This window comes from Pinus tabuliformis, chromosome 9, assembly GCF_031772625.1.
Source record: "Pinus tabuliformis cultivar Carrire ecotype Pingquan chromosome 9, CPIR1, whole genome shotgun sequence".
NCBI classification, from domain to species: Eukaryota; Viridiplantae; Streptophyta; class Pinopsida; order Pinales; family Pinaceae; genus Pinus; species Pinus tabuliformis.
In genome coordinates, this window is record NC_142307.1 from 1,399,984,714 (window position 1) to 1,400,012,384 (window position 27,671).

At 37.4% G+C, this 27,671-nt stretch overlaps 1 protein-coding gene across 4 annotated transcripts in view; it reads left to right on the forward strand.

The window, feature by feature from the left end:
• The window catches only part of LOC149153778 (uncharacterized), a 186,286-nt gene extending 161,087 nt beyond the window's left edge, over positions 1 to 25,199 (forward strand). For 2 of the 4 annotated variants that reach the window (XM_089440127.1, XM_089440128.1), the window contains exon 9: positions 23,657 to 25,198. In XM_089440127.1, the coding sequence (XP_089296253.1) occupies positions 23,657 to 23,678 (22 nt within the window). In that variant the 3' untranslated portion in view covers positions 23,679 to 25,198. Of the gene's footprint in view, positions 1 to 23,656 lie in introns of all 4 variants that reach the window. The other 2 variants (XR_016262688.1, XM_089440129.1) reach the window with 2 other exon arrangements.
• Positions 25,200 to 27,671: the final 2,472 nt, after the last annotated feature.

Below are 27,671 nucleotides of genomic sequence, written 5' to 3' on the forward strand. Positions count from 1 at the left end.
TTACTATGTAGGATCTTGAGCCATGAAATTCGAGCATTATTGATGCCACAAAAATATGCAAAGAGCCTCAAGATTATAATACGAGTTTCCATATGATTCTTATACCGTGGATGCTATTGTTATTACAGAGAGAGGCCCAAACCATATATGATGAGCCGATGTCCATCAAATATGTCAGTTTCAAATTTGATCGCAAATTTCTTAACGTGGGCTTCCAAGAGTTGAGTCTCTAAATCTATATGCGATCCATTCGAGCTATCAGAGTATATATATCGAGCATTTTGCCTTAGTGTTATCACGTTCATTACTACAAGCCCTTAACATTAAATGAGCGATCGATTATGGTGCAAACAACCATTGCAAAGAATCCATAAAATGCATGCCTCATATCAAATAAACAGTTCGAGTCATGGTTGTCAAAGGCGCATTTATAGATTTAATATTTAGTTATCGAGCCATCATGAACAAACTATAGATGCCAAAATGATGCATCGTGCCATAGAAATGAGTGCGAGCTTTGTATATCACGCAAATCTATAGAGTGCGAGCAATGCGATTTCATGCTATAGTATCTTCAACGATGTTATCATAAATATGAGCCATAGATGAGATTGATCCAACGCATCAATGATTTAACATCAGGAAATCTCAGATTTTTGTGATTATTGTTATAGTCTTATTTGAAGTCACAAGAATCGGTCCTGAAATATGAACCAGTGAAATTCATTACACAGTGCAGAAGATCAGATCTTCTAGGGCTTCCACAAAATCTTGAAAACCAACCAAATGTGATCTCCAAATCTCCAATTTTCCTTGAACTTTGCTCTGAAACCATGTTGGAAATCGGAAGGTTTTTTCAATTATCTTAGATTTCCATTCATGATAATTACCTGTGAGTTTGTCAGCATTATTATTATTATTATTAGATATCATTTTGGGATTCAACTGCGTTAAGTAAGTCATTCATGTATGACCATTTCCATGAGAGGTAGTCGTAACTGACTAATTTCTCATGATTTTTGAATAGTTCACTTAGCACTCATTGCATCGGGTGATGCTCACAGGGGTGAAGAAGTGGGATTGAAACTAGTGAAATGAATCACATAGCATCAATCATCACTTCCGGGGCTTGCACCCGGTAACCAGGACTTCCCAGGAGGTCACCCATCCCAGAACTCCTCTGGCTCAAGCGCGCTTAACTTACTTAACGCAGTTGAATCCCAAAATGATATCTAATATAATGCACTGCGTAAAACCCCCATACTTAAATTCAAAAAGAGTCAAGGGATCTCTACTTGAATGGTTCATGAGGCACAATACTTGCTAAGGTTTTGCAAATGGGGTAGCAAGCTAAGTGGGCTTGATTGTGGGGAAAACTCCACAGTTAAGCGCGCTTGAGCCATAGGAGTTCTGGGATGGGTGACCTCCTGGGAAGTCCTGGTTACCGGGTGCAAGCCCCGGAAGTGATGATTGATGCTATGTGATTCATTTCACTAGTTTTAATCCCACTTCTTCACCCCTGTGAGCATCACCCGATGCAATGAGTGCTAAGTGAACTATTCAAAAATCATGAGAAATTAGTCAGTTACAACTACCTCTCATGGAAATGGTCATACGTGAATGACTTACTTAACGCAGTTGAATCCCAAAATGATATCTAATATAATGCACTGCGTAAAACCCCCATACTTAAATTCAAAAAGAGTCAAGGGATCTCTACTTGAATGGTTCATGAGGCACAATACTTGCTAAGGTTTTGCAAATGGGGTAGCAAGCTAAGTGGGCTTGATTGTGGGGAAAACTCCACAGTTAAGCGCGCTTGAGCCAGAGGAGTTCTGGGATGGGTGACCTCCTGGGAAGTCCTGGTTACTGGGTGCAAGCCCCGGAAGTGATGATTGATGCTATGTGATTCATTTCACTAGTTTCAATCCCACTTCTTCACCCCTGTGAGCATCACCCGATGCAATGAGTGCTAAGTGAACTATTCAAAAATCATGAGAAATTAGTCAGTTACGACTACCTCTCATGGAAATGGTCATACATGAATGACTTACTTAACGCAGTTGAATCCCAAAATGATATCTAATATAATGCACTGCGTAAAACCCCCATAATTATTATTATTATGTTTTCTTTCTTCATCAAGCAATTACCATAAAACATGAAGATCATAGAAGACAATAAAACACAAGATATAGGTTCCAAGCCAGGCCAAAACCCCTCCAAGGGGAAAACCCAAAAAAATCTCTTCATATAGAATCAAATCAAATGAGATATCCAAGACCGATAACCACAAAAATTTCCACCTCTAGATGCCAAGTCAAATCATTCTTCCTTCCAACAGATTCACCAACAAGAAATCAACGATAAGAGATGTACCCAGGCATATCTTCTTTTATATTTCAGCCTTCTTCATCTTCTTCATATTCTATGTGATATTTCAGATCAAAACCATCCAAGTGTGTGTTTCCAAATGAGCTCCATCTACCCTCTATTTATATAGATTATAGGGGGTGCGAATATGTTGTAAAATGTAACTAGGTTCGGTCTTCATAATGACATGTAATTATGATTTTTGTAAATGATGAAAAGAAGAGAATAAAATTATTTTTGTAATGCCTTGCTTCATGGGTTTCATGAGCAAGAGATTTTATTTTTTAGTGGCTCCCATTGAGAGCCTTAGGATTTATCATTAGAGTCAAAGAATCAATGTCATGTATGAAGAGCTCTTCTTGAGCATGTGTCAAATGTATATGAGTCAATAGCATTGTCAAATAGCCCTCCAATGATAAGCACAAGTCCTCCTCTTCATGTCGGCTTCAAAGAGGAATAAACAAACTCATGTCGGGTCACAGTTTGAAGACATACCCATTTGTTGCACATGTCGGCTTATTATATAGTCGAACTACTATATATACATGGCTAGGGTCATCGAATGATTTGTAAGTTCTTTTACTCAATTATTCTAATGATTTGTTGTTCTGGAAGGTGAGGGGATGCATTGGATCTTATACAGGATTGTAGGTGGGTCTCCATTTGGGGTTTGGTCTCCCTATATGGGGTCCAAGCCCTCCAGAGGATCATATTGGCACTTACAAGGTGAATGTTGAGAGCCATGGACCTCCACCGTAGCAGAGAGCAGATTGTCACTTCTTGGATCCCTTAGCGCCATTCGTTGATTACTCGTGTTCCACCATTTGGATGAGGATGATGCATTAGACCAACAGGCCCAACCTACTTCACACTAGCACTACACACTTGGAAGATGTTACAGGGCCTAGATGAGGATGTGTCTCACCATGAGAGATAAAGGGAGGGCTTATGTCATCATTATAGCCCTTATAGATGGTATACATGCATTATTGATCCTTGGAGACCCATGAGGATGTCATTGTGCCCTCACACCCACTTGGGGACACCACATTTGATTTGCTTGGCTGCCAAGGGACCATGTTATGCAACCAACTCACAAAATAGAAGAAAATATAGATAAACGACTTCAAAATCAGCCTCTTCGAGGGGGCAACCTCCTTTACATTACACAAATGAACAATTCTTCGATGATACAATTGACAAGACCTCCTTTCTATATATAGGAGTCTAAGGGGTCAAAATATAATCAGAGCCGACATAACAATAATAATATAAGGGCACAATAATAACAATATTGGGCTTCTATGGGGCACAATAATAACAATAGGGGCACAACAATAACAATAAGGGGCTACAATGATAATAATAATAAGGGAATACACTAGTATGACAGGGACCTAACATGCCCCTCTCCTTCAAAAAAGTGTTTTCCTCAACGCTTGAGTAGTTTTGGATGCTTCTATATAAAATTCTCATCCTCCCATGTGGAATCTTTAGCGGGTAAGTTCTTCCACTTGATGAGATACTCTGAAATTGATCGATTTCGTAGCTGTCGAGTTCTCGTTTCAGTGACTACTTCAAGTTCCAATATGATTTTTCCTTCCTCGTCAAATTCTGGCAATATTGTTTGAACTGAGAGCTTGTCACCCATAACCTTCTTTAAGCATGAAACATGGAAAATTGGGTGCACTCGGGAAGATGCAAGAAGTTCCAATTTGTATGCTATAGTGCCAATCTTTTACAACACCTTGTACGGACCATAATACTTTGGTGATAATTTATTATCCTTCTTAGCTTGCTTGAGGGACATTTGTTTGTATGGTTGTAGTCGTAGAAATACCCAGTCACCTACATCAAAAGTTCTTTCGCTGCGATGTTGTTCTGCTTGTTGTTTCATTCTATTCCGCGCCAAAGTCAGGTTATCCTTTAAGAATTGGAGAAATTCTTGTTGATGCTCGATGTGATCTTCCAATGCTTGAACCTTAGAATTTTTTCTTAAATATGATGTGATGGACGATGGATGATATCCATAAAGTGCCATAAATGGGGTCATTTTTACTACAGTATGGAAGGAAGTGTTATACCACCATTCAGCCAGAGGCAACCATTTGACCCATTGTGTCTGTTTATCATATACAAAGCAATGAAGATATCCTTCCAAACAGTTGTTCACTATCTCAGTTTGCCCATTAGATTGAGGATGATAAGATGAGCTTTGAGCTAACTGAGTACCGAGACGAGAATAAATCTATCGAAAAATTTCCAGTGAAAATAAGATCTCTGTCGCTTACAATAATCTTTGGGTTTCCATGTAGCTTTTGAATTGTTTCCATAAATGCAGTAGCAACTGTACTGACTTTAAATGAATGAGATAATGCACAAAAGTGTGCATATTTGGTAAGTCTATCAACTACCACCATGATGACACTCTTTCCTTCGGACTTGGGTAAACCTATGATAAAATCCATTGAAACCTCCTCCCAATGTTGACTTGGAATGAATAAAGGTTGTAATAGACTTGGGGTCTTAATTGTCTCAACTTTATTTTGTTGGCAAACCAAACATTCCGCCACAAACTTTTGAATTTTAGATTTAAGATCATCCCAAAAAAATTCCTTCTTAACCCTGTGGTAAGTTTTTTAAAATCCTGAATGCCCTCCTAAGGGACAGGTGTGCAATTCTAGAAGAATCTTTTGTTTGAGTTGGGAATTCTTATAGAGGTATAAGCAATATTTGTACCATAACGAATCATTTTTCCAGCTAAATGTATTGGATGTACTGGGATCTTGCTGCAACTTTTGAATGAGTTCCCACACTTCTTCGCCATTCTTCCATCCATCCCTTGCTTCGTTTATCCAATCTGGTTGAATAATATAAATGGCACAAAGCAATGCTTCCACATCCTCATCCTTTCTTGAGAGTGCATCTGCAACAACATTTTGCTTCCCTTTTTTGTAGATGATTTCAAAGTCATAACCCAACATCTTTGTGACCCATTTTTGCTGCTCTTCTGAAGATAATCTTTGTTCTAAAAAATATTTAAGACTATCATGATCCATTGTTGCCTTGAAGTGTTTTCCCATTAGGTAAGGTCGCCATTTCTTAAGTGCATGTAGTATTGCCAACATTTCCTTCTCATAAATAGCTTTGTGTAAATACTTTCCTTTGATTGGACGACTTTCAAAAGCAATGGGTCTTTCTTCTTGCATTAAAACAACACCAATTCCATTTCCTGAGGCATCACATTCCACAATAAAGGTTTTTGTGAAGTCTGGCATAGCTAAGATCGGTGCTTGGCACATTGCCTCTTTAAGATGCTCAAAGGCTTTCGTTGTTTCTGGAGTCCAAGAAAATGCATCTTTCTTCAGTAATGTTGTTAGAGGTGCTACTCGCATAATTTTTAACAAACTTGCGATAATACCCTATCAACCCAAGAAATCCTCATAGATGCTTTATGGATGTGGGGATTTTCCATTCCTAATTGCTTTAATTTTTCTAGGATATACCTTAACACCTTCATGAGATATAATATGACCCAAATATTCCACGTCTTATACTCCAAAGAAACATTTGGAGGTTTTTGCATATAATTGTTTCTCCTCCAATAGTTTGAGCACTCTATCAACATGTTGAACATGATCCTTCCAAGACATGCTGTAGATTAGTATATCATCAAAAAGTACTAACACAAATTTTCTAAGGGTTTGAAAATGGAATTCATCAAACCTTGAACTGTAGAAGGTGCATTGGTAAGGCCAAAAGGCATGACCAAAAATTCATAATGACCCTCATGAGTTCTAAATGTTGTTTTCGAAATGTCTTCAGTCTTCATTCTGATTTGATGATATCTTGAATGAAGGTCCAACTTGGTGAAGTAAATTGCTCCATGCAATTCATCCAATAATTCATCAATGACAGGAATGGGAAATTTATCTTTAATAGTGAGCTTGTTGAGCTCCCTATAATTCGGACACATGCGCCATGATCCATCCTTCTTCTGCACCAATACTACTAGAGCAGAGAAAGAACTTTGACTAGGTTGAATTATACCAGCCTCTAGCATTTCTGCAACCATACGTTCATCTTTTGGGCATAGGGATATATGTAAGGCCTGATGTTTGGAGGAACACTTCTTGGAATCAAATGAATAACATGATCATGATCACGAATAGGTGGGAGGCCTTTGGGAGTCTCAAATACCTTGAAATGATTGTTCAAAATTTTTTGGAGATCTGGAGAAATAGATGATTTCGATGTGGGAACCTCTAGTGAAAATAATTGTGCAATTACGCCACGTAGTTCTTTCTTTAGAAGCTTTGTCATGCTGTTAGAGCTTATTATCTTTCCCGATTTCCCTTTGATACCCCTTAATTCAACTTCCTTTCCTTTTAAAAAAAAAATTCAAGAAAAGTTCTTGAAAATTAAAAGCTATTGTACCCAAAGATTGTAGCCATTGGATTCCTAGTACAACATCAACACCACCCATTGGAATGGAAGGCAATGGACTATTCAACACATATTCTCCCATGGATAGCTTGATATTATAGCACTTTCCAAAGCAATTTATGGTTCCTCCATTTGCAACCGTCACTTGACACTCTGGTGCTGGATATAGGAAGCAATTCAATTCCTTCGCTATCTTACAATGAATAAAATTATGGGTACTGCCCAAATCAATCAACACTATTACCTTTTTTTCTTGTTATGTTCTTCTATCTTGATAGTTTGAGTGGTAATTTCGGCCAATGCATTACAAGATATGGTCAGATTCATTTCTTCTTTCTCTAGGGTTTGTTCCTGGTGTTTATCCTTTTTTTAATGTTTATTATTCATTTTCTTCTTCCTCTCCACAATCTATGTAAAATAATTTCTTCTCAGCACACTTATGACCTTTAGTGTATTTGCTATCACAATTGTAACAAAGCCATTTTGCTCTATTTTCTTCCAATTGTTGTGGTGCCAACTTTGTAGGTTGTGGAAGGCTAGGGGCAGCAACACTTCCATCTTTATAGTTGTGATTGGTAGGCTTCCTTGTTGCCATAATTTTGCTTTCAATTTTTCTTGCCAACCTGAATGCCTTCTCCAATGAATCAGGTTCCCAAAGGCACACTTCATGTTGGATGCTATCCTTTAAAGTCCTTATGAACACATCAATCCTATGCTCCTTTGGAATATCTTTTACCCGTATATTCAATTTTGGAAGTCTTCAATGTGCTCCACCATTGAAGCCTTTTGTTTGAGATTTATCAATTGGCTAAAAAAGGTGTTGCTTTTTGTATTTTCATAATGTGCTATCATTTCTTTTGTAAAAATTGCCCAAGTGACAATTTGTTTACTAAAGCAAAGCCATCGATATGATACACACTGATTAGGTTCCAAATATAAAGTCACAATGCGTACCTTTTGTGTGTTTTGCACATTATGGAGATCGAAATATTGCTCCATCTGTAGTATCCATGTTACGGGATCCTTGCCATCAAACTTCTTCATATCGATCTTTGGAACATGGTGGGTCTTCAATCCAACATTAGAGTCTATGAAATCATCGCTAACGTTTCTTTTGTTCTCATTATGAGTTTCCTCTACTACCTTTTCGCCATTAGGAATCATTTCTTGTAGCAACTTTGCCAAACCTCCTTTCAAACTTGCTATGTCTTTCTTCAAATCTTCAATGTTTACTTCTAAACCATCCATCTTAGCTTCCACACCATTCATCTTAGCTTCCATGCTTTTCTTTAGACCATCCATCTTAGCTTCTGTTACTTTTTGTGAGAGTGAAAGTTGTTGCACTTGGTCTCGTAATTTTGATATATCATGGTGCATTTCTTCCTCTTCTTCATGAGTCATGCTAAAGCTTTATGGTTGCTTACTAAGTGTTTCTATTTTCTTTCTTCAGGGCGTATCAATTAATGATAATTATGCTTCACTATGCCCTTTGAATTCCTTCAAACTAATTTTTCAAATCAAACTTATGAAAAATTTTAAAAAGACTACGCACATTTTTTCACTTTGTATGAGCTCGATATTGAATCTGTTGTATCTCTGTAATTTCGGATCTCCAAGGTCTGAAATTTTGTCCTGAGGTAGCCCTATGAGTCCTCTTTCCAACCCCGCAAGTCTGATCAATATTGGATTCTCCAAGAAAGAGTTATTCCAAATCTCCCACGATGGCCTGATTATAGATTGGTTCAGTAGAGCGAACTTGTATGAAGTGCCACGTGTCACTATTTCGACCTTCGGACTTGGAAACGATACACAAAAAACTAATGCCTGTCTTCTTTCTGTACCTTTCTATGAAATTTCAATCTAATGCTCAGAGAGAAAGTTATGATGATTTTCCCCAGGTCACCTGTTTGAGATATAATTCAAGAGCCTGCAAAAACTCTAACTTCCTTGGATCATATATCCGAAAATATAGTGAGACAAGATCTGAAATTCGTACCCGAGGTTCATCACGATTTCGGCTCAAATGGGTTTCAATATCAGCTTCTGAAACTTCGTAGAAAAAAAAAGTTATAGCGAAAATGCCACGATGGCCTGTTTGGAGCAACAAAACCCTAGAATCCAAAGCTTTGATACCAAATGTTATGCAACCAGCTCACAAAATAGAAAAAATATAGATAAACGACTTCAAAATCAGCCTCTTCGAGGGGGAAACCTCCTTTACATTACACTTATGAATAATTCTTCGATGATACAAATGACAAGACCTCCTTTCTATATATAGGAGTCTAAGGGGTTACAATATAATCAAAGCGGACATAACAATAATAATTTAGGGCACAATAATAACAATAGTAGGTTTCTATGGGGCACAATAATAAAAATATGAGGACAACATGGGCACAACAATAACAATAAGGGGCTACAATGGCAATAATAATAAGGGAATACACTAGTCTTACAGGGACCTAACTTTCCACCCTCTTGATCACTATGTTTGGAGCCTATTCTCTCACCTTGGCACACTTTGGACTCCACTAGGCCTCTTCAATGGCCCAACGACTCATTGTATCTACTATTTTTCCCTCTTGAGAGGCTTATCTTTGTATTATGGAGCTATCTTGGTGGGCTTGTCACCAAGTCATGTCATTATTGTACATTATTTTATTATTAAGGGGCATTATTAGGCTAATAGGCTATTCAAACCCCCTTATGGATTGTATAAATAGATGAGAGGCTCATTCATTTCTCTCATCACATTTTTGGATTGGACTATCTCTTCTTGAGAATTTCAGCTAGCCTCTTTGATGGATGAATTGGATTTCTAAATGCATTTCGATGTTTGGAAGAGCTTAAATCTTGTCTTGGAGTTTCGATTTTCTTGCACATTGATGATTGGAAGAATTTTGCTATACTTGTGAGTATCTTTTCATGTTTTATCTTGAAATTTTGTCTCATGTTTAATCTATGAAATATTTTTGCTCATGAAGCTGGTGAAGCTGTCCTAATTGTAGTGTGAAGTTATAATCTTATCTTTGTGAGGGATTTTTCATATGATTCATGTGAAGTATGGTGGATTATTGTCCTAGGGGTATATGCTTGGCTCATAATTACCTTGATAAGTCATCATTTGCAAATATTTAGAAATATAAATTTCCCTTGTAACCTAGTTGTTGCTAAATGCCATATGAAGTTGCTGGGGAACTCCTTGATTGGAATTAAGCATCTCTAAACGTTGTTTTCATTAGACTCCATTCTCCCAATAGGCTAGGAACTGGTCTAATCCAAAGGTGATCGCAAAAGAAAACTCTTTTGCACCTCCTTCCTTCTCTTCTAAGCCCTAACCTAGTAGGCATCCTAGGGCACCGCCTAAAAATGTTTCTAGCCATTGAAAGTCCTTGAAAATTGGTCATCTATTGTGCTAGGGTCTTCTTGATAGGTCCTCCAAATTTGAGGTCGATCGCACGGTGGAATCTCGAGATATTCCAAGTCCTAGCTTGAAGACCATTCTCTTTCCTAGATATCCTTTGGTTAGTGGCTTCATTAGGACCATCACACTCAAATTCCAAGATAAATTCAACTTCTTTGATCCTATTCTCCTCCCAACTTGATCAAGACCATCAATTCGTCGCTACAAACCAAACCCTTGGCTTTGTTTGGGTTCACTTGGGTTTCTTTGTGGTCCTACAAACTTGAAACTCCTATTTTACAAGGGACACTAGAAACCCCTTTCTTTTAGGATTCCTTGATCTTGGGTACCCCTTTTTAAGTAACATACCTCAAACCCTAGGTCTTAGTAATCCCCTAGCCCTTCTACGAGAGCCTTTCATCTTGCTTCTATAGCAAGTAAACCCATTATTTGAGCCTCTCTTGTGAATAGGATTTAGGAATCACCTCATATCTTGTCATTGAATGAATAGATGATTCCTTTCATACTGGGACTCCCCCCATCGGTGAAAGTCTGTAAAGAGCAGGGAGCTTTAGTTGAGGTAACAGTGGGCTATTGCTCCATTGTTGCTACTTGACCTAGTAGTTGTTGTATAGGATCCCCTCCTAGAACCCCTGCTAGTTTGAGTAGTAAAAGTTACTAAATATGGTTTGTGGGTGCACCGAGTCTAATTCTCAAAATCTAACAGTGGTAATCCTAAAACCCTTGTCCTTCCTTACATCATGAGTGCACACACCTTCACTCACATTTGTTGAGTGGCAAGCATTGGGAGTTGGGGGACTTTGGGGGCCTATGACACAATGGGCAATCCCAAATACAATGGTCCAAACTCTAAAAACAAAAGCAATCATTAGTTACATTAATGTAGTGAATCCTATGTCTATGGATCCAATCACCTATCTAGGTGAGCACAAATTCCTTGAGTTCGTGGGAAAGGTTAACCCTAACATGGACTTTGAGGTCATGGGTTAAAGTACCTTTCAAGTTCATGGCAAATGAACTCCCTAGAAGGACAGAGATATATTCTAGGGCTTGCCACAGTTACATTGTGAGGTCAAGTAGATATATTCTAGGGCTCGCCATAGTTACTTTGAGAGATCAAGGAATTCCACCTAGAATGGACATGATAATGTAGTGAATTTAGCAATTGAAAATTATTGAGACCAAGTAGAAAAAACAACATGAATGTTCTTGCATACTTGGGTACCTTCTTGCATGATCCCTTCACATGAACAAGGTCAGCAAACTAAAATAGGAAGAAGCCTTTTGTGAAACTGCGAGTATGGTTACAGTTTCAACCATGTGTCTCCTGTTACCCACCAAAATGGGTAACCCCATAGGAGAAAACTTTTCTCTGACTTTGGACAACGAGCCAACGAACAACCAATGACATTCACTTCTTGATGATGATATTCCATATGCCTCTGCCATCTTCATCAATGATGCACCTCTCATCATACCACTCTCCTCTTAAATGAAGGTGGGCTACTACTCAACAGGTGCTTTGATCATTTTGCAATCAGGTGCGTATACTTGTAGTTTTGGGCATTAGTATGGATAAAGGGGTGATTAGAGGATTGACCGATCTTGATTGTAAATATGTTCTCTCACCTGATTAGGGGGTTAATCATTAACCCTAGTCTAGTGGGACCTCCCTTGAGGCCTTAGGGTTATATGAGGGGCACTAATTGGAAAACCTGGATTGAAATAGCATGTTCATTCTCCCTTACACCATACTTAACACTTTCCATTTCACAATATATATTATAAACCCCTTATATGCCATCTCCATTCTTTTTGTCTAACTTGTCATTGGTTCATTGGGATCTGGCACTCTCTTATACACATCCTTGAGTAGAATCGGAAAACATTACCTTAAAGGTTGATGCAGCTAAAAGAATGGAAAAGAATGATATAGCCACAATGAAAGAAAAATAAAATCAAAACTCAAAATATGGCAGGGACATAAATTAGCTCGTGGGCAAAAACATAATTTGAGTTCGACCCTCCTCATCAGCCATCACCTTATTCATGAGCACTTGATGCTCCATTTCATCAAAAGGAACCATTGCATGTCCCAACTTTGAGCGATAAACTGTCTCATCTTAAGGGGTAAAATTAAATGCCACATCATAAAGAGCAAGCTCTACCCCTTGAGTTATGCACCTAGCATAAAAAACATTATTATGAAGTAAAAGGCACAGTAAAGGGGTGGAAAAAGCAAGCCGAGCAAGGTAACTCATGCTCCATGATTGCTCCCTCCATTACATCTATACACTCAAGATGTGGACCCCCATTAGCTAGTCCCCTTGACCATGAAGCCTCTCCCCTTCATTGCCACTCATTTACACTGACACCTATTGATTGAAAGGTTAACCTTGGAATCCCACTTCTCTTGCGGGGTGGAAGCACTTAATAGTGGTGACTATTAGCCACCCCTACCAAGGTAGGGAACACCTTTATGGGACTTGGTCTAGTTAGATATTGGAAGGTGATCCTAGTTTGAAGTATTAGTATGCCCTTAACATACAAGTTTGGTCCACTTAGATGCTTATATGATCTTAGTCTCTAATGAATGGTTGCTTTCACTTGAGTTTAAGTTGGTCTTTCCAAGTGGTCCACAGTAGCACAGGCCTTGAGGGCACCCACTCCACAGGTACCCAGGCCTTACAAAGGTTGATGACTTAGTAGATGCAGCGTTACCCACTTACACCAGAGCATTGGGCAATATGATGACTTGAGCAGCTGATGCACATCTCAGAGTACCCCCATGACCCAAAATGTTGATCTTATTTTGCCTAACACAATTTTCTTGATGATTGCACCACTAGACCCAACATGCTGCTAGGTTGGCGTTTACCCTACCTATAATTGGCAAGCCATGATTCAAAGCCTAGATGAGGATGGTCTTCCATGAGATGACTAGGGAGGGCTTTTTGCACCTAATGGAGCTCTAACGTTGGAGAGAGGAGGCACTGTGTTGACCATTGGGGACCCAAGGAGATGACGTGGGGGCACCCTAGTTTGATTTGGGACCTTTAGAGTTGCTTTGAGGTTGGATTTGAGAACTATTCCTCAAATGATGGCTGATCATGATGCTTGGAGACACTTTTAACCTTCTCTTCACCATCACATAACATTTGGAGCCCAAAAAGGGCATGACATCATCATTCTAGAGGCTTATGGCTCACATGTGTGGGTCTATTTTGGCATAATTTCATGTTGAGCTAGTAGGTTGGCTTGTAACCCAAGGTTTTCTTGTGTTTACTCATTATCAAACTTGTTTTAGGGGCTTCTTAGCTAAATTTAGGTGAGGTAGACCTCATATAAATAAAAGGTCACCTCACCCTTCATTTTATCATCACTTGTGGAATATCTGGGCCTCTTGTAGAAGATTTTGGCCTAGCTCTTGTACCTCGCTACTCTTGTGGAGATGTGATCTTTGTGGATATTTTGCTATTGGAGACTAGTCCTTGTTTTGGAGATGTCATTTTGGGATAATGAAGGATTCTTCATTGATATCTTGTGAGTACTTTTATTGTTGAATATCTTTTATGGTTATTGTATGCAATGCATTTTGTTAGGATTTCCATATCCTTTATCAAAATCCATATCTTCGTATGTAAATTTTGGGGAAATATTGCATGCTTTAATTAAGAATCTTGAACATCCCTTGTGAATCTCCTAGAGAGCTTTTCTTTTTCCTTTATCCCCATATTGAATTATAGCTAAGGTTTTAAAAGTGGAAACTTGGGGTTCCCCCCACTCATTTAAAGGGTTTGATATTTCCATTGTAATTTTCCCTTAGACTCCGTCACCCAGGTAGTGAGTAGGCAATGGCTTCTGCATAGATGGTCAAAACTATAAAGAATTCATTATTTTCTCTCTATTAACCTATTTTATCCCCTCAAGGCAAGTTGTTAGGGCTAGGGCATAGGGCTGAATTCAACTAGGGTTAAAGCGTTGACTTGTTTTGAGGTTGTTCTTGCTGGTTGGACCTTACAACATTGAAATCTTGCATTTTGCATGGTTGGAATAGCCTCCCTAGGGCTGACGTCACAAACCCTAGGCAATTCTACCCTAGGAAATCCTAATCTAGCATTAAGGCTTCAACTTAGGGCTTGTTGAAGGCTTGTGACTCCCTTTTGTTGATCATACCTATCTTACAAGCCTTTTCTTGGTCTTATATGCCTAAGAGTTCCCTTTTGTGATGCATATCATCCAAACCCTACGCTATAAGCCTTTCTTGTAGGCTCTTGAGAGGGTACGCAATTCCTTATCATATTGGATTGAATCTTGCTCTTAGTTTGAGTGCCTATCTAACCCTATTAAAGCTATCACCTTTAAGATATTACCTGAGAATATCTATTAGGTGACTTGTACCAAGAAGTCTCCCTTGTGATGAAATTCCACTTAAGAGAAGGAGGTGGAGTGTTGAGGTGACAGTGGCCTCCATCCCATTGTTTTATCTTAGTCTAGCCTTTGTCTTGTGAGATCTCTCACAAGACCTGCTAGGTTTTGGGGCAACTTCTCCCACACTTATCTAATCCATCCTTGGATAGTTTATCCTCCCAACAAACTAACCCATAATGGATCCTTCGAAAATGATGACATAAACTATCGTATTCAAAATTAAAATTTTTCAATATCAAGAGGAGGGTCAATATCTTATGGTACACCTTCAAAGCAAATTCTTTTGGGGGTCTTCAAAGCCATGCCCACTCTTTGGACTAGTCCCAGCTCCAAATAGAACAAAAGCGTGTTTGGGTGATTAGGAGGCCATAATGGCCATGCTCACCTTATGATCAAAAAGTTGTGGCTCGACAGACCAGCCAGGCTCTCTTCAATGTGAAAACACTAGATAGTAACTCTGCAATAACTGAAAATATCATAATCTTCAAGCCATACCTCTCAACCGTAGCTCCTAGATGAAAGGTATAATATTATTCTTTTTTTTAATTTCATTGTATTGGTAATAGCAATGTTTCCACCAAATATTTTTAAACGTTTTCTCTGTTCATGATCTTACAATTTATTTCCATTTTCTGCTTTGTTCTCAATTATTCTTTAATCACATATTTTATTTCTTTGAGGATTGGTAATGGTTTTACCTGAAACACTGGTCCTAGAGAAATCTAGGGCATTCAAAATTAAGAGATTTCTCTGCTTGATAATTGCTTGTGATTCACTTTTACTTCTTATCTTACAGTCTTTTCTTCGTTAGCTTATTAATGTGTTCTTTCATCAAGACAATTACCAATATGCATAATAAAAGACAAGTGGCACAGTGTGCAGGCTTCTTAGCCAAGGCCAAAACCTCTCACCTCTTGAGAGGAAAAACTGATCAAAATTCTTCTTCTAGATCTTCAATTGATAAGTACCAAGACCATGACACAGACCCTTTACTCTAGTATCCTCCCAAGAACCTTGTCACTAACCTTGATGCTCTGTCTCTTCCTTTCCTTGCCTTTCTTCTTGATCTTGAACTGCTCTCCGGCTTTCTTCTAGAGAAATTCGGTCTCTATACTTCACACTACTTCTTTTCAACTTCTCCTAGAGAATCTTGGTCTCTAGGTTCCTATTGGTTTCCTCTAGAGAAACTCGGTCTCTAGATCTCTTATTTTGACCTCCTAGAAGAATCCTTTCCCTTGTTGCCCCAAAAGAAACCTCTCCTTCCTACTGCCCCAGAAGAAACCCTTCTTCGCTGCCCTATCTTCGCACTTCCCAGAGGAAAGACTCCTCTCTTTTTCGCACTTCTCTTTTATCCTTCTTTGCACTTGTGTTCTCCCTTCTCCCTTCTTCTTGGAGGATACTTCACATAGACAAGATTGACCTTTTACAAAGTTTAACATGACTTCATTACATGACAATGACTCCAACATTTTATGACTAGATGACAAATAAATCCTAAAGATTCTCAATGGGAGTCTTGACTTAAAAACAAATCCCTTGCTCATGAAACCCATGAAACAAGTCAATAAAATAATTTTATTTTTCTTATTTACATGTCATTACATAAAATCATATTTACATGTCATTATGAAGACCGAACCTAGTTACGCTTTTCAACACTCCCTCTTAACTAGGGAGGTATTCATAATGGTACTTCGACTTTCTCAATCTGAAGAATCTCTCATAAGAAGAATTCGGATTTGTAACTCATTTGTATAGCATCATATCGGCCAGCATTGTTACATAACAAGGCCTTGACTAACAACTCCATCTCTCCACAAGATTTGAGCTTCAATGCTGGCGAGACCAATGGTTATAGGCACCCTCATCACTGTCTCTCTCTAAACATACCCCACCTGGGTTCTCTCAAGATATGTTCCATGAGGACTATTCTTATCTTGGACTCCCCAGTCCTCAAAGAATATCGATCCTCCACGACTATTCTTTCATGGGATGCCCTATCTCATCCCCAAAGAGTATCGGATGCCAAATGATTGCACAATCCTCCATTCTGTCTTCCCAGGTGAAGATCAGAACAACAAGTCTATCTCTCCTTTTCAAACCAGGAGGAAATATCCCAATAAAGGAATGTACTCATACCTATCACAAAGGAATGTACGTAAGCTCCTTGCTTAGGAATTTCCAAGTTTCTTCCAAGTAAGAAACTTCTTTTCAGGCTCCCTCTCAACTAGGGACTTACCGCAGCTCCTCATGTGGAGATCCTGAAACAACCAGCTGCTTGAAGAGCTCCTTCCTTCGATGTCATGAATTTCTTCTTTGCCAATGAGTCTTTTTCTTACGGGTACTTCTGCATAAGGCACAGATCATCCATCACTTTTATCCATGAGTTAGTCATGTCCTCAACTCATCAGAAAGTGATCCATTAGATTTTCCATCTGGCTTTGCTTTATGTCATTCTTCTTCCATGCCATATTTTCAAAAGGACATTACATCCTTCTATATGGTCCACTTGGAAGTCATTCACAGATTTCCCTTTTGCAGTCCTACATAAGCCCATCCAGATGTTAGTTCAAAAATAATAAATGAACACTTTAAATCAAAATTACCTTTGTGATGATCTTTCACCATGACATCTTCCTGTAGGTATCAACATCTTGTATGCAGATTGACACATATCCCATTGATATCCATTGTCAAGGGTCTCTTTCCTTTTCCGACTTCCATCAAAGTCTTCACATCTTTCCGGGGGATCTTCTAGTCAAATCTTCTTGGACTTTAGATGTTGAATGCCTTCTACTTTCATTGCATATTATCACGATCTCTTCCTATCTTTTCACACTTCATTCCCAGGAGATTCCAATCAGAGTTCCTTAATTGTAGTCAGCTTCCTTATGATTCATATGAGAACATATTATGTTGATTTCATCTAGTGCGACTTATGCCTTTCTGCAATCTTTTGGAGGAGGAGATCCCTTCTTCTCTTGATCATATTTCCCAAGATGGAAATAGTGATCCATATTATTTGCAACCATATGACATGACTTTCATAATATCCATGTAAGCATACATACCTCATCTTTCTTTTGATCATCCAGACTTCTTGTAGCAGCTTCATTCGAAAGAACTTTATCCTTTAGACCTGCTTTCCTGTTATGTCATCATACCATCATCCCTTGAATCCCATGAGTTGGAATTCCTGATGAAACATTTGCTTCCTTTCTAGATCGGTGAATCCTTTGACAAGGATTCCATTAGAGAAACTTGAGGATCTTTCATATCCTCACCTGGCAGATGTTTCCTTTATTGACTATGATGATCCCAGTCGATGATGACCTCTGCTTCTTTCTATAAGTATTTAATGAGGTTTCCAAGAGCTCCCATTCTTTGTAATCAGTAGAATTTGTACTAGACATATTTTTTGCTTCCCATGTCACGAGCTCTTACTTCTAATGCTACTATCACGGTGCTATTTCTAATTTGATGCATTCTATCTTATTTGTACTGCATCTTATCTATAACTTTACAAGTGAAAGGTACCTCCTAGTGAAGAAGATCATCTCAGTCATAGTAGAGATCCTTTTGCTTCTTCCTTCTTAAGCTTCTTTGACTCAGGTTCTTTCACTTCCTTAGTCGTATAGTCTTCTTCCCTGTCCCTCTTACATTTAGGACAGTCTCTTCTATAGTGCCCAAGATTTTGACAACCATAGCATCTTTCCTTAGCCATGTTCTTCCTTTTTCTTCTTTGGAATACCAAACTTTCCAAATTTTCCTTTTCGTCTTGTCACTAATTGTTCCCTTCTATCTGATCTTTTGTCACTTTCTTTCTTCATCTTGTCTTCCTCTGCCTTGCAAAGAGACCATAATTTGATGAATGGGATAGCTTCCTCTTCACTAGTAGATATGAGGTTACCTTGTTCATCAGTCAATGCATTCAGAATAACAGAGATCATTTCGTTATTAGATACCATCTCTCCTTGATCCTGTAATTGACCTTTTATTTGAGATGCCTTTGAGAGACATGACGATATCCCTTCATCCTTTGACACCTTCAATTTATGTAGATCAGATCTAAGTGATATGATCTTTTCTATCGTGCTTTTAGAGAAAAGTTCTCCCAGCTTATCATATATTTCTTTAGATGTCTCCAACTTGGCTACATAGGAAATGAGTGGATCTTTGATAGACTCCTTAAGAATCTTTTGAGCCTTGAGATCCCTTTCCATGTAATTAGATAATGATTGTTCTTTGGATGGCTTGGAGACCTTTTCATGGACATGGTCAATGAATTCATTCACTTCGAGGACTATGTCTATCCTTATTTTCCATTCAAGGAAGTTTGATACCCCAACCAATTTGTGGTTCTCCTTGAAACATGAAGTCATTTTACTTGATTATATTACAACAAAAAGGTACTTACTTGTGAAGATAGAATCTTCAACTTGATGACAAACTTGTTGCTTCTTACTATGAATCTTTAAGTAGATTCTTACTTCGGTGAGGGAAGACTGCCTCCTTTGAGATCTTTGCTTCAATAGGGAGAAGATTGCCTTTCGAGCTTCCACTTCCTTGGTGATGTATGATTTCTGGAGTGCTTCTAGGGTTTCGGTCTTTCTTCTTGCTTCCTTCTTGAAGATAATTTCAAGACTCTTGCTTGGAGTATTCTTCGATCTAGGGTTTCAGTTTGATGAAGATCTAGATCTCTTGCTTGGTGTTCTTTGACTTGCTTTGATCCTTCTTTGAAGTTTGATTCTCGTGTGTCTACTTGCTTTGACTGCCCCTTCTTGTCTTTAGCACCTAAGCTTTGATACCATGTTGAGAAATCTAGGGCATTCAAAATTAAGAGATTTATCTGCTTGATAATTACTTGTGATGCACTTTTGCTTCTTATCTTATAGCCTTTTCTTCGTTAGCTTATTACTAAGTTGCAGGAAACGTGGCCCTAGGGGTCGTTTCCTCCCGGGAAACGAAACGAAACGCGTTTCCGCGTACCGTATGGCCTGGAAACGCGTTTCCGGCCGTACGACCACGTTTCCCGAAACGGAAACGTGGCCGTACACCCGGAAACGCGTTTCCAGGCCGTACAACCCGCGTTTCCCAATTGAATTGTGTTTTTTTTTTATTTTTTGTTTTTTTTCAAATTTGTTTTTTAATTTTCTAGATGTGTGTCTAAAGTTATAAAAGTGAATTTTTGCCCTAGTGTTGACATTTTTTTTCCAAGGAAAAAAAGCGAACTTTTTTATAAGAAATAAAAAAGTTACAAAGCATATGAGTTAACATTCTGCAAAAAAACTGCCTGATAAGGAGCAAAGGCTCCTCTGAGAAAGATCATCAGCACCCCTACAGAGCGCTAACAAAGTCTCCTGCACTCGGCCTGAACAGCCATAACCAAGAAAAAGAGCTGAAGTCCACAGTGTCTCCTGGGTCTCCTTTCATGAGGAAAACAACCCAGAAAAAACCATACAGAAACCAGTTCACAATCTGCTCTATCAATCCAGAGCATAACAGACTATAAGAGGAAATAAAACATAGTTGACATATGCCACCGATATCATATGAAACACAGATAAACTAGTGCATATAGGAGGAAAAAACAAAAACATTATATATATGGAGGGAGATCCGACACACGGATCTGATCCTGAAACTGTTCTGTTACTCTCCAAGAGCCCACAGCTTTCTGCAGACCTTCTTTAGAAAGCCGATCTGCCTCCTCGTTGCAGTCCCTGTAGATGTGGTCAATAGAAAAAACATTAAACTGCTGTTTTAAAGATTGTATTTCTTCTAGTAAAGGCATCAACATGTAGTGCTGGCATCTATATTTCCCATTAACCCAGTTAACAACATTCATCGAATCTCCATAAATCTGAACTGTGAGAATATTTTTGTGGATGAGCCAACAAAGGAGCAGCTTTAAAGCAGTGAGTTCAGCAAAGTTATTTGTTCCCATCCCTATTCCCACTGAGGCCTTTAGTGAGTGAGAATCGCTAAAATGTATGCACAACCCAGCACCCGTGTAATTGTTTTGGGCTGCCCCGTCAAAGAAAGCCCACGGTATCCCATCTCTGATGCGAAGCTCCTTCCGCGGAACATTTTTTGCAGGATCCTCCTTTACAGGAATGCTATCAAGAATGGCACTGCTTTGAATGGCAATAGCAGCCACCGGAGTCGACAGTTCTCTAAAAATACTACGATTCCTTGCAATCCAAATACCCCAGCAAATGATGGGAGGCAAATTCCTCAGGTTCCTCTCTTGAAAGTGCCCTAGTGTTGACATGCAGTTCATGGTAATGTTAAATTCTTAAAGTAAAAGTGATATTCTCCTTTATTTTTCATTTTCATCCTTTTACTTAAATTTTTAACATTACCATGAAATGACTCAAGATGTTTGAGAGTGGTTTCGTCCTCATTGGATTTCATATGGAGAAAGTAGAATTTTAGATCTCACTCAAAATCCAGCAGACTTATTTGTTTTTCAGGATTTCAGGATTGAGGGGGTTGCAATGTTTCCATTGGATTTTATCATGTACTAGGGTATGGAACTTCTATTTAATCAAGAGAACCAAGCCCTCTATGCAGGGGAAACTCCCAATAATCAAAATCATGTAGGGTACTAGGGTATGAAACGTGTATTTAATCAAGGGACTAAGGTCGTTCGACTATGTAGGAGACTCCCAATACAACAGTGGTCCTTCTAAAGAATGGGATGTGGATGCAGAAAAACCTGATTTGGATCTCTCTCTTGCAGCCTTATAGTCTTTATTGTACTTGCAGCCTCATATATTAATCTAAATAAAGGCTGATTTTGAGATTTGGATATCTAATAAAGGTTGCTTTTGGATATTCCGATATTTTTATTTTCATTATGTGATCATTCATGAGTAAATGTGATGTAAATTAAATCTTAATGTTTAAGTGTAATAAATTATAATGTATCATTTATGCTTTATGATTGCACACACACACACACACATATATATATATATTTAAATATTTTCTATATATATATATATATATGTTCGCGTTTCCCCGTTTCCAAAATTTGGGGAGGTCGCGTTTCGTATCGCTTCCCGTTTCGGAAACTCGTACCCGTTTCCCCGTTTCGTGCAACTTAGGCTTATTAATATGTTCTTTCATCAAGACAATTACCAATATGCATAATAAAAGACAAGTGACACAGTATGTAGGCTTCTTAGCCAAGGCCAAAACCATTCACCTCTTGAGAGGAAAACCCAATCAAAATTCTTCTTCTAGATTTTCAATTGATAAGTACCAAGACCATGACACAGACCCTTGACTTTAGTATACTCCCAAGAACCTTGTCACTAACTTTGATGCTCTGCCTCTTCCTTTTCTCGCCTTTCTTCTTGATCTCGAACTGCTCTCCTCGGCTTTCTTCTAGAGAAACTCAGTGTCTATACTTCGCACTACTTTTTGACTTCTCCTAGAGAATCTCAGTCTATAGGTTCCTACTGGTTTCCTCTAAAGAAACTCAGTCTCTAGATCTCTTATTTCGACTTCCCAGAGGAATCCTTTCCCTTGCTGCCCTAGAAGAAACCTCTCCTTCGTGTTGCCCCAGAAGAAACCTCCCCTTTGTACTACCCCAGAAGAAACCTTTCTTCGCTGCCCTATCTTTGCACTTCCCAGAAGAAAGACGACTCCTCTCTTTTTCGCACTTCTCTTTTATCCTTCTTCGCACTTGTGTTCTCTCTTCTCCTTCGCACTTCAGCTTATCGAAGTGAGATCGAATTGCTTGCTCATGATGAAGGACACGTGTGTGTATATATACACCTCACCTCATGTCCTTTAAGCTGACATGACAGCTGGAGGTAGGTCGACTTCTTCTAGAGAGTTCCTGCATCGTTGTAGGCCGACTTGAAGAGGATAGATGACAAGTTCTTGGAGGATACTTTACATAGACAAGATTGACCTTTTATGGCTAGATGACAAATAAATCGTAAAGACTGTCAATGGGAGTCTAGACTTGAAAACAAAATCCCTTGCTCATGAAACCCATGAAGCAAGTCAATAAAATAATTTTATTTTTCTTACAACATAGTGATAATTCAAAAGCAATATGAATGAATAGTTGTCTTATCAATTTTTAAGGTTTAATCTAATAGATAAATGGTCATGATGTCGAAGTTCTAATTTTATCACCAATCCTAAAGAGTGCCATGTTTATTAATTCCAAGTCCCCTCTAAAATGATCCCTTGCTTAACATTGACTAGGATAGTTAGAGAAAATAGTAAAATATTATGATAACAAGCCCATAAAACAGCACCACATCATCCTTGTACGTCTGGGTCAGGTCGAGGAATTTTGAATTTTGGCATCCTCAAGATTTATATTGTATCTCACATTGTTCCTTCTCTTAATGTAGTTTCACCAGTGCGATTATGTTCAATGTTTTTACCTGTTAGTTGGTTTTAATGGTTGAGAAGACACCAAATTTTGGAAAACCTTGGCTGAAGCCTAGAAACACAAAAGGAACCTCTCGTTCTTTAATACATAAAAGATTATTTACATGATGAAAAGTGAGGGCTCAGTGGTAGGGGAAAATACATTATCTTATATATAATTATTGTCTAGCCCGATATTTTTTCTTTTCCAACTACACTTTTCTATGGATCTTGTTCGAAGTTATTTTGCAAAAAGACTTGGCTGCCATGCCATTTAGAATATGATGACAATGTGAATCAATGAAATGAGACTGGATCCTGCAAGTATATTTGTTTTTTTTTCAGTTAGGTTTTTCATAGAACTTGCAGCAACCAATTATCTCCTTAAAAAGGAACTTTGTTAGTGTTTCTTTATATCTTGTTCCTTTTAACAATCAGTCGTCCATCAAGATCGAGTTTTCTTAAATAAATTAATAATGTACTGGAGAGCTATTCTGTCCTTAGAGACCTTATGATGCAAATATTTGTGCATGTATATGAACATTTCAAATTGTTTCATACATCTTTTTGCATGTGCAGGTACACAGGTGTGAAAATTTGAGACAATTGTTAACCCCTTTTGAGAACTCCGGTCAAATTTCTTGAATTTGAAAGTTGATAGAGACACTCTCTACCATCTCATGGAATAGTATCCTATCTTCCAACCAATCACCACCTTATTGCTTAGCGTGGAGAATGCTGCTTTTCATAAATTTAGAGCTAGTAATAGGTTGAGTCATAAGAAGCAGCTGGATTAAAGAAATGTTGAGCAGGCACAATCAGCAAGAACAAGTTCTCCTCGTGGCCTAACTTCAAGCCAAGAATATCTGATAAAGGATTGAGAAAAGTGAGATTCAAACAATTATATCTTGGAATGCCAATTCTATATTGGTTAGAAAACTCGAAACCCGTCTAGGTTCATCCATTAATGCTGATACCTCACAAGGGTTTTCCTCCCTAATATACACACTGGATAAAATGCTAACAGAGCTGTACCGAGCCACTTTAAGTGGCCAAATGTAATTTTGGACGATAATCTGGGTCACTAATAATGCTAGAGCTAGGTGCCAATGATGGCTGGTGCACATTCTCCAATTCACACTAGAACATGGGTACTTAACGAGTGCACAGAGATGAATGACTAGAGAAGTGACCAGTTTTTATATTCTTAAGGTTTGTGGGCTTCTAAACATTCCTTTGGAATGCATATAAAACTCAATTTCAAAGCGTTTCTCGTGTCTGGAGCCAACCCGAATCCAGATTTTCATTACTTGCAACGCTATAATATACAGTATGGCGTGCATGAACCAGTGTATATTTACATGTTTAAAAAGTTCTCTCTGAAAGCATGCAACGTGGAATCGCTTCAGATATTTGAATATTACAGGGACACTGCAAAAACGCTGCTTCATTTTGTTTGATCCAATAAAAAATCGAGGATAAATATGAATTCAATCCTTCTGGCACTGCAGGTAATGGGCGTGAGGAGTGCAATAGACGTTTTACATGTGTAGGAGAGCCATCTATAGAGTTTTCTACACTACCCATTGTATTTTTTGGCGGCAGTGGACATGTTTAATTTACAGAGGAAGCACAACAGGCTCTTATGTCTATCTGGCATTTTTTCTGGAGTCAGGAGATTTTGTAGAACAGACCGGTTATACAATATAGCAAAATTTACAAATTTTCCAACTCTTTTTTTGTAAACATTATTCCTTTGCAGTTGAAATGCTTAAAATGATGGATTCAAGAAGCATTTTAGATTCTTGTATTTATTTTCTGTTGTCTCTTGCAGAGACACGGGGTATGTAATAAGATCTGTTAGAAGTAATACTGATCTCCATTTGAGCATAACTTTGTCGAGTCACTTGAATATTGAGCTTATAAAGGTGGCCAGCATGTTTTTTAATGAACCTGCATCTTCTCACCCTCTCTCCAGGAAGAGGATTCAATCTTTGTAGTGTTGTTTGAAACAACCTTCAAGTGTAAGAAGTTACTGGAAATTCAATTTTGTATTTAAATGGCATCGTTTACAATGACTGATATATAGGCGGCCGTTGGCGTTCGTTCTCACACAATGCTGAATTATTCTTGGATGGAGATTTGTAGCCTGATCGTGTCATGTGAAATCAGTGGAAAGATCGTGACAGTCAATTCAATATAAGATCCAATATCAAACTATAATATTTGTTGCCAATACATGTAATACAACTTCTCAGCTTGATTGGGTTATCTCTGAAGCCTAATTTGTTCTATATGATTACTCAGATAACTAATTTGCTTAATCATGAACAAAACTGAATGATATCACAAGGAATTAGACAGAATATTGTGCTATGTGCTTGGATCGTGCACGATGCCATGGATATATTTCAATTATTCAGAATTACAGGATAATGATTCGACATGAACTTCCTCTCCTTGAGAACAAGCTCTATGAGAGGTCCTTTCCTTCCATTTAATTCCTACATTATATTACACGCTTCAATGTAAGTTAAAATTCTCAATCACATTTGTCTGCATGGATGAGCTAGATTGCAATGTGGTTTGTTTTGGAAACTTGTTCGGTTGGTGATTGACTTAGAAAGGTTGGAGAATAAAAGTGTAACTCGGATTCATCAATGACTTGCCGATTTGAAGGATGTTTTGATTTCTGTGTTTTCTTAGATTCCATCGAATTTGTTTTCATGGTGACAAACCCCCACTACGAGTTTTCGGCTCAGTTTGTGAGGGGCTAAATCAGGCACATGAATTACTGTAATCAAGTTGGATATTTATATCACACTTTCTAAATTTTTATATTATTTTATTTTAGATGCACAACTATTTGTTGGCTGAATGATAAAGTCTGCATCATCTTTTTAGGTGGATTGTGGATTCCCAAAATATTCCAGAATCTGATATATGGTGGATTCCCAAAATATTCCAGAACCTGAATTACACGAGTGAGATCAAATAATTGACTTCACTCATGTGAATCTTTAAATATTTTGGAAATCTGTCATCAGACACATCTGACTTATTATCTAAATATTTTATTTAAAAAAAAAAAAAAAAAAAATATACTGAAAATCAATTAAATATAATGTTTTTTATTATAATAAAAAATAAATAAACACTAATAAATATATTTAATAAGTTCAATGTAATTTATGATAAAGTAGTTTGGGTTGAGATCACTTAATATGGAAAGGCTACCTATGATTAAAGTTGCAATGAAGAGTTATTACAATAAAATATTATATTATTAAAATTTGATATTATTATATATATGTATATGTTATATGGAAATAAAGGTTATATTAGAATTTGATATTTTATTTAAAGTAATGAATGAGTACTATTGAAAGTCTTTAGGAAAGTGCATTTAGTAAGAGTTAATAGAAAAGAGGTATGTTTGATTAAGCACTTTATTTTTACTTGTAAGTTAGTGATAGAAGTAAAGATTTAGTTGTCTTGTTTTACAAGGCGGAGTGTTTCATCAGATTGAATGAAGTAAGCTCACCATCAATTTTGTGTGGAGGGAACATTTGGAACTTACATATACAGACAATGTGTCATTCCCACCAAGACATCTATAACATTCTGAGATTAATAAGTACATCGAAAACTTTCAATTTATATATTAATAACCAATATATCTATAATAACACATAGAAACAACTTTTATGACATGTTTACATTATGTTCTAAAGGTTAAAGAAGCAAGTATCCTAAGAAAATACTAATATTAGTTCATTTACCACAAATTTAAGTTATAATGTTACAAGAAAATGAATTTTAAAGTGATGTAATATGGGGATGACTTGGTTAAAATGTTATGTGAATGACCAAAGATGTGGGTAAATTAATCTTCTATTGCTTTGACATTGTTTTGTTTTCTAATGCTTTGGAGAAAAAAAAATCTAAACTTTATTTAGATAGCAAGATAATAGTTACGTCAAAGACACAGTGAAATAATGTCTTTCACTCTCTTGTCAATTAAAGTGCTTGTGTTTCTTATGTTTTTCCTCTTATTGGATGTTTAATTATAATCAAAACATTATTATATTTTCATCTTCTTCTAATAAGAAAAGGTCCAAATTTTAAATATTTATAGAATGGTCACATCATAACATTTAAAATTACATCAAAATAATAAAAATAATAATATAGTATCTTAATCATCTTTGTGTTTACCTAAATATATTAATTATTGTATATTTATGTGATATAAAATACACATAAAATTATAATACATATAGTTGAAATAATAGTGTGTAATTTAAAGATAACTTCTATAAAAAATATTTTTTTTATGAATACATATTATTGTGTGGAGAGACATTATAGTGTCTAAAATAAAATGTTAAATAAAGAATAATAATAAAACATAATGCTAATTAAATTAAAAAAAATTTAAAAAAAAGTAATAAAAAAAAATCAATTCAATTCAATTTGTTATATTGTATTCCCCATTCTGGGTGAGAAGACACGTGGAGGTAGAGGTTGGGAGGGGTGACGCCATCCCATTGCCTCCCACAACAATTAAGAGGGTGAGGATGTGGCCAACCCT